Source organism: Electrona antarctica (genome assembly GCF_951216825.1).
Source record: "Electrona antarctica genome assembly, chromosome: 16".
NCBI lineage: Eukaryota > Metazoa > Chordata > Actinopteri > Myctophiformes > Myctophidae > Electrona > Electrona antarctica.
Genome location: NC_136797.1, coordinates 20808141 through 20820919, shown reverse-complemented (window position 1 = coordinate 20820919; position 12779 = coordinate 20808141). Strand labels below are relative to the sequence as shown.

General features: G+C 42.8%; 1 protein-coding gene across 12 annotated transcripts in view; it reads right to left on the bottom strand.

Moving 5' to 3' along the window:
• Positions 1-777: 777 nt before the first annotated feature.
• Positions 778-12779, bottom strand: part of fnbp1b (formin binding protein 1b) — a gene marked incomplete at its 3' end in the record, with an annotated part of 128583 nt that continues 116581 nt past the window's right edge. For 7 of the 12 annotated variants that reach the window (XM_079524163.1, XM_079524170.1, XM_079524171.1 and 4 more), the window contains 3 exons: positions 9795-9931; positions 9398-9564; positions 8905-9083 (listed from right to left, as the gene is read on the bottom strand). In XM_079524163.1, coding sequence (XP_079380289.1) covers positions 8905-9083; positions 9398-9564; positions 9795-9931 — 483 coding nt within the window. Of the gene's footprint in view, positions 5802-7497; positions 7548-8904; positions 9084-9397; positions 9565-9794; positions 9932-12779 lie in introns of those variants that run through there. The other 5 variants (XM_079524167.1, XM_079524166.1, XR_013791888.1 and 2 more) reach the window with 4 other exon arrangements.

Sequence of the window (12779 nt, the reverse complement as noted above, 5' to 3'; positions counted from 1 at the left end):
ATCTCTGTACTGATGTTTTTAGTGTTCTTTCATCTCTTTTTAATCTCTTTTTTCCCTAATAAGGATGTTTTTACTTGCACCCACCCCCCCCCCCCCATACACACTTGTAAAGCGACTTTGAGTACTTGGAAAAAAGTAAGTAGTAGCCTTGCCAAGCCATGAGGCCCATAGGGCAGGAGCCTATCTCCTGTTTCTGTAGCGTGAGACAGCTTGATGTACAAGTACACCCCCTGGACATGACGCTAGTATGTCGCAGGAACTTACCCCCAATCCAACCCTTGATGCTGAGTGTCAAGCAGGGAGGCACTGGGTCCCATTTTTACATTTTTAGAGTCTTTGGTATGACCCGGCCGGTGATCAAACCCCGACCTCCCAGTCTCAGGGCGGACACTCTAACCACAAGGCCACTGAGCTGAACTTGGAAAAGCACTAGGTTATATAAATCTCATGCATTATTTATGTATTATTTAATAAACAGAACATACATTTTGAGGTGGGTTACACTTTTCATTCCATTTGAACTTTTTCTTTGTCCTGCATACGTTCTCTCACTGGATGAAATTGATATCCTGACCTGAACATGTATCTGGAGAGCTGTCGAACAAACAGTGATTACTATCAGCTATAGAGTTATTTAACGCTTTTAAACACAAAAAGAAATATCACGTACACCACCATTTGATGTCATTGTAACATATGTGGATAGTCCAGGCCTGGTGTGTGATTATGGCTATTTATTTTGTATCGTATGGAAAGAAAATGACCATAACACATGACTGTCTGCTTACCAAGTATATTTAATTGGCACAGTTAACACAATACAAAGTATTCAGTGCTCCAAAAAACACAAGCATAGGCTACCAAATGGAACACAAAACGAAAAGTGCAAAAACACACCATTTGGTAGACTTTACAAAAACAAAAAACAAAACAAAAAAGAGACAGAAAAAAACAAGTCATTACTTAGCAAAGCAGAAAAGGTAACAGTATAACTTCAATAGTTAAAATAGATGTTTTTCTTTTTTTCTTAGTTTAAAATGTATTTATATATTCATATATTTTCTCTAATTCCAATAAGCCATTTCTTCTGTACAGATATAGCCTTATTCTCCGGTGAACTGGCTAAACATTGGTAGACGTGGCTGTCTGTACACTGTCAAGATTTGCGAGTTAATTTGACTCTGAGGAGTGTACGAATGTGACCAAATGGACCCTTGGGTCCATTTGGTCACATCCGTACATTCCCAGAGTTACAAATGGTGCATTTTTACTGCATAAAGCTACCGCTCTTACATATATACTCGGTATGTGTATATACTCTTACATATATACTCGGTATGTGTGCTTCACCTAAATGTTCTCCGATCCATCTCACCTACTTTGAAATGATTTGACTCTTACGAATATTCGATTTGTATTTTCATGACACGATAAGTGGCTTTTCTTTTTTCATATGTATTCACAGATCAAGATAAGGGTGGAAGGGGCAAAGAAAAGCTACAAAATTGGGGCTCTCAGACTTGATTCCCTGCCGGAAAGGAAGCAGGTGTTTGCATTTAGTCGTTGCACCCATGTTAACCACAGAGACCAACCGATTCACTGTTTATTCCAGATTTGACACTTTAATTAATGTCGATCAGTACTATAGCCTACATTTAAAAAAAAATGTATTAAAATACTTACGGAGACGAGATCTTGACAGGCTTAATTTTTTGTTTTAAATCAAAACAAAACAGAAAAATATTTATTACACATATTTGCAGTTAAGGGATTTCAGTCCAACATATAGGCAGATCAAGTTGCTGGTATTAAAAAAAAAGAAAAGAAACAGGTGCAAATGTTTTTTTCCAGCTTAAAAACAAACAAACTACACTAAAAACATAAAAAGCAAAACATTTCTTCGACCCAAATGTCATCAAAAAATAAAATACAAATGTTAACCTTATGTGCCTTTGAGATAGGGAAACAGTGGACATAATAGTATCTGCGCAGTCTGACAGAATCTCGTGTTGCCCCCAAACAAAGCTGAAAAATCACGTTTAAAATCCTTTTTTTGTTGTTTTTGTACCACAGATGAAATCAGCATTGTTTTTCAAATACAGTGGTAACATGAAAACTGGTTAACAACAAGAACTCTAGCAAACATTTGATGAAGAAAATACACGCTCAGATGTTACGAGCTACGCCACACACGTCGTGGACTCGTAGAGTGGCTATTTTCGTCAAAGAGCTTTGTTGTAGACGGGGGGGGAAAAGGAGCGAGCGTAGTATAGTCACTCCGCTCAACAAAGTATAATAGGGTTTAAGTGGTTTTAAGGCCCAAAATTGAGAACTGTGCCTCGTTTAATGATTTCAGTCACGTGACATTGCGTGGGAGTGAATCACGGCATATTTTCACATACAGTGTCGGTAGACAGCAGTAAACAGACCATAATAAAAGCATTGGATAGAAGCAGGCGCGTGGGGGTGGGGGGTGGGGGGGGGCATTACGGAGACATTTGACACACCTGTGGTACACGACAAGGTTGATAATAATAACTGTAAACTATCCCAAACCATTTGCTTTTCAACACAAACGGGAGTCGGACACTGCTGAGTCTGACATTATCACAACCATACTGTGTCACTGTGTGATGATCACAGCATGACACATTCATAACCCTCCCATCCAATCATAGCACAGTTGAGAGAGAAAAAAAAAGACATTGTCTGACCTCTAACGTCAATTGCTTAGTTAAGAGTAACGAGATTAAAGCTGCAATCCATAACTTATTTTAGTGAATAAAACGTTAGACTATGTTCCAGACATTCTCCAGCACATGTCCAACAGTGGTTGTTGTAGATGGTCTCTAGCCTCGCGTAGCCAGCCTTCATCTGCCTTTGCAGCGCACATTGATTGCCCCAGGCAGATTAAGTCTGGCCCCTCTCAATAGTGGGAGGACTTCACGGCCAAAGTGGTGACGAGCCAACCAGATTCGTCTGGAACCAGGGCCCAGTATTAAAATATGGGGCGGGACATTGCGAAAGAAAATCTAACACAGAGAGGGACGAGACTAATATCCACGCAGTGATATTAGTATCGCTACGCGAGGCTAGATGGTCTGCCCTGCTCTTCTATTTAGAAATGTAGCCCCTGCTGCCGTCTGGTAGGTCTTGATGAATTGAACAAGGTGGACCCTCTTGTAAACAAGTGTAATGCTTAATTGGGTCCCAGGCCTAAACATTACGGATTGCAGCTTTAAGCTGGGTAATACTAAGGAGGGCATGACTTACTCACTGTTATAATGACATAATAAGAGCTTTCTTTGAAAAACTAAAATCATTGAAAAAAGAAAAAGAAAAAAAAAAAAAACCACAGGCACGGAACCAGGAAGGTGGCGTATCAGGTTAATTAAGAAGGTGAGTGACCAGGCAAATGAGGGGGGGGTTAACTGAATCAGAAAGGCCGGTCGACCACCCTGGGCCGACAGCAGAGGGGTGGAGGAGGAGACAGGGCAAGCATGCAGAATTTCGAAACGACCACACTGCCGCTGCACAGTGCTCAAAGCAGCCCATAATAATACAACAACAAGACGCTAGAGGAGGGATCGAGGGGAGAGAGCGGTTAGGAAAGGAGATGATGCATGAGGTGTGTGTGAGTCCGAGAGAGGAAGGTGACACCAGTGAGAGTGACGATGAAGTCTGATGCATACGTCGCTATATACGACGGCATCGCTTGCCCGTAAAATGGCTGACCTTACAAGCTGACGCCGTCGTAAGATGATGGAGTTTAAAGGGGAGTTAATACACTGTGAAACACTTCTAGGGCCGTGTTAACGTTTTGTGCGCACCCCGGACAGTTTTGATTCAATATTTCATGCATGGACTTCATGCATGGGACTCCTGGATGCAACCGATAATATTAGCACAATGAAATAGTGAATGAGCTTATATAGGAGGGTTTTCGTGTCCGATCGAATGAATATTAAGTATCTAAATATTGAATCGAGCAACTTAGAAACTGTCTGGAGTGCACACAAAAGCTGGAATGACCTCAGACGTGTTCTAAAGTGTTCCTGCTCCTCTCAGACCAGACCAGTCACTATGAGACCGGATACCAGTCCCAGTATGGATGGACTCCCGAGTTATTATGGTTGATGTGGAAAATATGCACGGCATGATTCAGTCAGTGAAACACACAATACCAAGATCCTCACTGAGTTACACGCACGCACGCACGCACGCACGAACACACACACACACACGAAACAAAACAACATTCAGCATACATATCTCTGTCCTTCCTTCACGTATACGGTTTGTAACCTGGTGATATAGAGCTATGTTTGTGAGTGGAATGAATGGTAGGTCGCCTTAAAAGCTGCAATCCATAACTTTCTAATTCTGATCAACCTGTATGGAACGGTATGTTAAAACTAACAATATAACACAACTGTGGTGGTTGTACTTGGCCTGCCCGTTCTTCTATCCCATCATTGGGTAGGACACCCCCCCCCCCCCCCAACCTACAAGGCATGATCAAAACCTACAAGCCCTCCAGCTCTCTTAGACCAGCTAACATACTGTAGGAACACTGTCCGAGGCTTCCCTAAAACACTCCACACGTCCTAGACTCTTCTCTCCCAAACTGTGGTATGAACTCCCTCTTGCAGTCAGAACTGCAGACTTGCTCCCAATCTCCCGACTGAAGACTGCACCTCTTCAGACTCCTTTGTTGTTACCTTTTTTTGTTTAGTTATTTTTTGACAAAGGCTAGTTTACTATGCAGATATCCTTTTTTATTATTATTTTTACCACAGAATGTTTTTTTTTTTAGCAGTAGAAATGCCAGTGCTTGCAAAGGGTACCTGGGATCAAATCACACGTAGGACAAGAACGTTATGGATTGCAGCTTTGATTCCACTCCTAGATGGGTCAGCAATGCCATTTAATCAGTGACCAGTAATCTGTGTCCGTGACCGAACAGACTGCTTCTCAACGATGGACCTTTACAGGTCTATAACTCTGGCCCCAAAATAACTTTGGTTCTAGAACTGGTTCAGTTCGTAACAGTTAAATTACCACTGGCAGATTTGACAGCGTAGATCGGGGGTCCCAGGGACAAACAATGGTATCAAATGGGGGTCCGTGGCCTAATGCAAATCTAACTGGGGGTCCTTGAAATGAATAAAGGTTTCGAATCACTGACCCAACAGACCAAAAACACACAACCGCCTGGTTATATTTGAACCGGGTTGCCAGGCAGAGTCTATCCAGGTCTGTCTCCAGCCGGTCCCACCGTCCTGATTCTAATTTCTGACCCCACCCTGCCTACTCTATGTGCATGAGTGTGTTGTTGGGGCAAAAGGTGAGGAGAGAGAGAAGCGGTAAAGGGCAGAGGTTCTCAGAGCGAGCGAGAGAGAGAGAGAGACAGACAGACAGAGAGCCAACACACGGTAGCCCAAGCGGAGTCAGGTTGCATCGAGATGCCAAGCTTTGCATGAGACAACGTAGACAAAAAAAATCTATATTGTTTTGTGTGCGTGTGATTGTTGTTGTACACGTGTTATGAGAACGGAAAGGTTATCGGTGCTAAAACAAAAATTTGGAGGGAATTTCTTTCATCGTCGCTTCGTGCCAGCGACGTTTACAGGAGAAGCGTAATACTATGTCGATGTTTTTTTTTTGCAATTGTTTGTAAATTGAGAGATGCTTTAATCAATGTGTTCATCGTTCACTTTGTCTCTCTGACTTTAGCACGACGGTTTTCTCCCAGGCTGCTTGCCCTGCCAGTCCTCATCCAGCCTCACACTTTTAGGAATCTGAAAATCAGAAAAGGAAAAAAAAAGAATGACAAAAAGAAAAAGAAGTTAGATATAGCTCTCGAGGAAATCAAGTTTAAAATCACAGCAACCCAAAAGCTATTCAGACAGATATAGAAATGAAGGACGAAAAGCATGTCATTGCATTGCGTTAACCACGTGAACCCTTAGCGCGCCCGCTGTTCAGGGGGCGAACATTAGCAGAACTGCAAGCTCACAGCGTGGCACAATTCGAGCTTGTAGATCGGCTAATTCCGGCAAATAGATTTGGTGGGGGAAAAGGAGGAGGGGGGGCTTAATATAGACCCTTGCGTCACTCCCGTCAACAAAGTAGGGTTTCAGTGGTTAAAGTATTGTTGGATGAATGATGCCATGGTGTCAGCGAGGTACACGTAATCTGTTCACAACTAGGTGAAACATGCCAGGTGACAATATAGTTTTGTTTAGCAGTTACTGTACCATGAGCAAAAAAATCAATCAATCAATCAATTTAATCAATTCAGCATATTCTGCTCTGGTTTATGGTCTGGCATGAAATGCACGTCAAACGAAAAACCCAATTTAACCACGACATGCTGAAAGCACATGTTATCACGAAATGGGCTAGCATGCGTGCGGCACATCCTCCACAAAGGGCCGCTCACACTGAGCACTACATTGTGTTTGTTATAATTGTGGTGTGAACTCTGCCATCCGCTTGACTTTATAGAACGATTTTTAAAACTATAGCTTATTGTTGTATACAGTAGTTCTACAGTTAAAGTGCTCAGTGTGAAATGGTGAAATGTAAATGATATTTTCCAACTTGAACCATGAGCTGTGGCAGAAAACAAATGAGCAGTTTTGTAGATCTCAGCCTATACGTCTAAATCAAACCACTCCTCAAAAATAAATCAGCAGAGATATATGCCTAATTTATGCTCCATCGCCAGATGATGTTGTACGCCTAAAAATGGCAGACCTACAAGCTCACAATCTGTTGCGTCCGCGACCCGAGCCTGTAGATCTGCTATTTTAGGCATTGCAATGTTGTAGTGCAACAAAGTATTAAGGGTAGCATGTCCAACAAGATCCTTTTTCCTGGCCTGGGCCGCGGCAGAGCGGTCCAGGCACCTAGGCCGGTAATCCAGCATGGCGGCGTGCCGTGGGCTCGAGTCCCAAGCCCCTCGGCCCCCCATCTCTCTCCCCCTTTCCTGTCACATTACTGTACACTGTATCAAATAAAAGGCAAACATATTTTTTGAATTGTTCACAATTGGAGCGTCACATTTTTGAACACCCCAGGTGCTGAGCTTTTATTTTGCTCTTGCAAGCTCATGCGTTTTATTTGCTTTGCTTTGCCGAGAGCTGAACTATATTTTTGGAAGTGTTTTTCAGGTGAGCGCCTTCTTGGCGTTTTTCAGCTGGGGAAAGAAAGGCCTTGGTGGACACAGCCCCTAAATCACGCTGTAACATTGCAGACATTTTAAATGGTAAGGACCATAAAGCGCGTTCCACACAGATCATGCTTTCAAACACACACGCACGCACACACGCACGCACGCGCACACACACGCACGTGCACACACACACGCGCACAAGCACACACACACGCACACACACGTACACACAGGCGGCCCTCCACAACGCATGCAGGACACCACAACAGAGCCTTAGACATCATGATGAGCCCTGCGTGTCAGAAACCTGATCTCACCATGGGAGTTTTAGTACAGCTAATTCTCACTCCTGTATTCCTTTATGGGCCTGCAGAAACACAGCCCAACACTAGCATTACCAAATGCAATGGCTTGCAATTGCAAAAAGAAAGACTTTTGTTTAGCTGTGCCCATTCATTAACATGACATTTTCTGTATCCATTATTTCAAGAGACTAACTATTAAGTAAGGGTAAAACATATTATCCTTAACAACATAACATTAAGTTGTTTATGTCTACCAGTACTAGTACTGAGCTATACTGTAGCATGCAATACTACTTATGAGTGGGAGCAGTCTTTTTTTTTTTTTTTTTTATAGCCTACAAAAATATTTTTTTCTTCCATAATGTATATATATATACTGTATATTACATAATATTCAAATTACTTTTTCTGTTTGCACGATTTCACATTGCACAACAGGCATGCTTTCCTATTAGGTACAGCAAACAAGGAAAACACATTATTGTCGATCGATCGTCGATTTGATCAGTGACTTGACATTCATTGCCCATTGTCATTTTCAGCATAATTATTCATAAAATGAGTGAATTCAGTGGCTCGTTAGCACAATGGCTCATTTGATTGAAGACGTCGTGGACCATACAAACAATAAGCCACTTTCCACTGACCTAACATGTCAGGCTCTGCGTAGAAATCTGAGACAAAACCATACATCAAAACTCCCGCTGAAAAACATGATTTGTGACATGTGTATCTAATATGTACAGCTGTCAGTGGGCGAGCATTAAGGTTAAACTACACTATGCCTTGTCTTATCTTCTGTGACCACTAGGTGACACTGCAGTGAATATGACTTCTATTCTCCAGATGAAGGAGAAAAGTCCATTATCAGTTCTTCTCACTTACTGGACAGCGGCTTGTCTCAGTGTTTTCTGGGACAAATGTTGTAATACAGTGGTTTAAAAAACACCCATTTTTTTACGTTTCCTAAGAAATAGCGAAAATAGCACATCTGCAAACTCACCATGTCGCCGTGGGGTGCGTCACGTTGTGAGCTTGTAGATTCGTACATTTTCACAGCTTTTGAAATGGAGCCTAGGTTGATTAACTCATATTTGGATACCGGAAAAGAAACAGAAATTGTCTTTGGGGTCTCGACGAGCTAACAAGTTTGGGCACCACTGTTGTAACAGCAATGCAAATTCAGAATACTAATATTAACTCCAGCTGCAACTAACCCCACCTAATCCAACTGCCTTTGTACAGGCAAAATGGACAGGTGGGATTGGTCCATCGTTGTCGATGACAAGACAGGAAGAAGTCGGGGCATTCTGTGATCGCATTCTCTTATCGGAAATCACGTCCGGGAAAGAGAAGGATCCATTTTCTGACTCACAGGTAAAGAAGAAAAGAATCTAAAGAACAAAGAATGTTTGGGAGTTAAATGTATGTCATAGCACCTTTGGCGTTGGTTTCCAAAAAGACTTCGACGTAGGACGAGGGGATGTATCCCTCCTCGTCCTCGTTCCTGCGGACTCGTGTCCACCCGTCTCCTTTGTCCTCCTCGATGACGTAAAGCAGCTCGCCCTCCGCCACCGAGATGGTGCCTTCATTTTTACCTGAAGGGAACACAAGAAGAACGGTTGGCCAAGAAGGAGAGTGCGACGCGTTGTGAGCTTGTAGATCTGCTATTTTCAGCATGTAACCAAGTGTAAAAGGACGTGTACTGGATCTCTTGTCCACTAGTCCCTTCCTAACATTTTGTCTAGTTTTTATTTGTTGACGAAATTGTCAATATATTTAGTCTTGGTTTTAGTCATCATAGCTTAGTTTTCATTTAGTTTCCATTCAGTTTTCGTCCGTGAAAAAAGGTAGTCGACGAACATTTTTCGTCTTAGTATTAGTCGACAAAAACAACACTGGCTAGGCCTACCTTCAAAAGGGTACAGGGCTTTGCAGGTGCCAATGGTGGGTAGGGTCTCTTCATCGTCAAACTCGTCGTCGAACTCCGGCGTGCTGGAGGTAGCGAGGGTGGGGTTGGCGTTGATTTTCACCTGAGTCTCCGAACTCTGCTCCTCTGTGTAACTGCCATCCGGGCTGCTCAAAAGACAAACAAACACCATAACAGTGTTAAAAAAACAACAACATTTAGGAATATAATGGCGTAATCTTCTGAAAAGAAACAATAGGGAGGCAACAGTTAAATCAAATCAAACTAACCGATTGTGTGTGTGTGTGTGTGTGTGTGTGTGTGTGTGTGTGTGTGTGTGTGTGTGTGTGTGTGTGTGTGTGTGTGTGCGTGTGCGTGTGCGTGCGTGTATATCCTATACCTCTCTCTGTCCTGGGCACAGTTGTTATTCCCCACGGGCGTCGTGCTGTTGCTGTTCTGCGTCTCATAGAGTCCACTTTGTCTCCGGTGGGCGTCGCTCTTAGACGGCATCCTGCCTTCCACCTCCGCTAACCAGCCCTGAAATACAAAACATGCATCTTAAACAACTAAGGTTGTAGATTTTTGGCAGTCTTACTATTATGACGTTCATCCACATCATCGTTTCGCAGAGATGAAGACTATGTAAAAGCCGCTTCGGCTGTGTGAACTTCGGGGAGATAATGTCACCCTCAACTTGCCGAGGGAGCCAAGTGTTCTCTCACGAATACGGCACAGTCCGTCCAGTTGTCCAATATCGTAGAGACTATACGATATTCTGATCCTAGTTTATGCTGTAGCAAGTAACGAGCGGTCGAATTTTGTGTACAAGTAAATCCCCTGGATGTACTCGTCTGATAGTATGTCGCAGAGACTTGCCCCCAGTCCAGGTTCCAAACAGGGAGGCATTGGGTACCATTTTTAAAGCCTTTGGCCATAAATGGTAAATGGTGGATTTTATATAGAGCTTTTATCCAAAGCACTTTACATATAGATGCATTACATTCACGCATTTCACACACGCATTCACACACCGATGTCGGAGGAAACCATGCAAGGCACCAACCTGCACATCGGGAGCAATTAGGGGTTCAGAGTCTTGCCCAAGGACACTTCGACACTAACTCTGGGGGAGCTCGGGATCGAACTGGGAACCCTGCAGTTCCCTTCTGGCCGCTCTACCGGCCACTCTACTCCTGAGCCACTGCCGCCCCATATGACTTGTATGAGCTGGTTAAAGTTAAAGTAGTAGACTAAAAGTGTCTCTTTTTAAATGCATTAAAATACACAAGTAAGACTTTTCAAGATGGCGGCAAGCTAGACGGACGTGTGTCTCTCAACTCCGCAGCTTGTTACAAACTATTTAACAAAAAAAACAGACTAATGGAAAAGTGAGCAGTTTTATTTAAGCAACCTGATGATGAATAACAAAAGAATGTCCAGACGAGGTGGCAAAAACCAAGCCAAGTTGAGCTTTGGTTCTGCTGGGTCCAAGGAAAGCGGGGAAGCTAATGCTAGCAACATGGCTGGGGCTGAGAGCTCGGAAGCTGAGATGGAAGACACGGGCCGTCGCTCGGAGAGTGCAAGTTGCTCTATTCTCGAGGCTATCAAGGAGATGAAATCCGAATTCTCACAAAAGTTAGATTCAGTCATGTCGGCGATTGAAGGTATGAAGAAAGAGGTCGGAGATTGCAAAGAACGAGTCAAGGGTGCGGAGACTCGCATCTCTGGCACCGAGGACATTGTTGCTAGCTTACAGGCTAAGGTCCAGGACCTGGAAAAGAAGTACAAGCAAATGGAGCTAAAGGTTCTGAGCGGAGAAACAAGGTCCAGAAGATCCAATGTGAGATTGGTAAATTTGCCAGAGAAGACAGAGGGTTCTGATGCTTGTGACTTTCTCGAGCAGTGGCTGGTAAAAACATTGGACTTAACGTCGAAGCTAACCATTGAAGTGGCCCACAGGATTGGGCCGAGAAGAGAAGACAACGCTCCTCCGAGGACTCTCATCATGAAATTCCTGGACAATAGAGACAAGGTGAAGGTGATGAGGGCTGCTCGAACCAAGGGCCAAATCAAGCACGGGGATACATCTATAAAACTTTATCCCGATTTAACCGATGAGGTGCGCAAGCAGCAAAAAGTTTTTGACTCGGTCCGACAAAAACTTCGAGAGATCCCTGGGCTACGTCAAGGAATAATGTTTCCAGCTAGGTTATTGGTGACATATAAAAACAAAACTCAGTCCTTTGACAAACCAGCGGACGTGGATGACTTTATTCGACGAATAAAAGACGTGTCTGGAGCAGTCAGCAGTGGAGCCGCGGAGAAGTGAGGATGTGAGGTAGGCTGGCTAGCTAGCTAGCCCGAGGCAGCTAAACCAACACGGGGCACAGAACTTTTTATATATCCCTTTAATGTATTTTTTTCTATACAGTAAACCGTGATATAATTTTGATATGTTCAGATCATAGTTGTGCTCGGCACGCGATATTATTTTATACTGAGTTGTACTCTGAATGACGTTAAATGTTTTGGTTTTGGTGTCTCGATTTGTTTTGAATGATATGCTAGCTTGTTGCTATCTTGGAGCTACTATTAGCTGAAGGCTAATATGTTGGGGGCCGTGGGGGTTCTTTTTTTCTCCCCGTCTTTGTTTATGGTTCAGGCTGATGTTTTTTTTTGGTTGGGGAAGCTTTATATTATTATTATCCTATAACTAGATCGTGTGGTTTGTACTTATTATAGTAATTGGGGATAAATGATGACACTATAGTACCGTGTCTCGGCACGGGACTCAATTTCCCATGATGCATCTGGGTCCCGGTTTTGTATTTCAGTTCCGGATCATTGTACAGACCTAAGGGTCATCTTAATTTTGAGGGAGCACCACTGCTGGTACCCTCCGGTACTACACCCGGATTTATAGTATAGCATTTTGTGTAGTGTCCCCTGCCACAGGGCTTTCATGGCACAACTTTGAAGGGATAGATTGCAGAATAGTGTACTCTTTTGGTACACATTTATATTTCGTTTTACATTAAATACACAATCTAAATTTAAAAGAAGGCAATGGGTGGGGGGGGGGGGGGATTTAATAAAACCAGGAAAACTATGGTTTTGGATAGTTCACTACTAAGGGTTGTGTGTGCACATGTATGTATATGCATGCATGTGCGTGTATGTGCATGTGTATATACAGTATTATTATACAAAAAATAATTTATTAAAAAATAAAGTATAATTATATTATATATTTTAAAAAAAAGAGAGAGAGAGATGGGGGAAGGGAAAAGATTGAACATCGGTTGTAAAAAAGAAATATTTTATTTTTTTTATTTATTTTTTATTTTCTGCTCAAGGTCTAATACTAAGGTTTAAATTCTGTTTT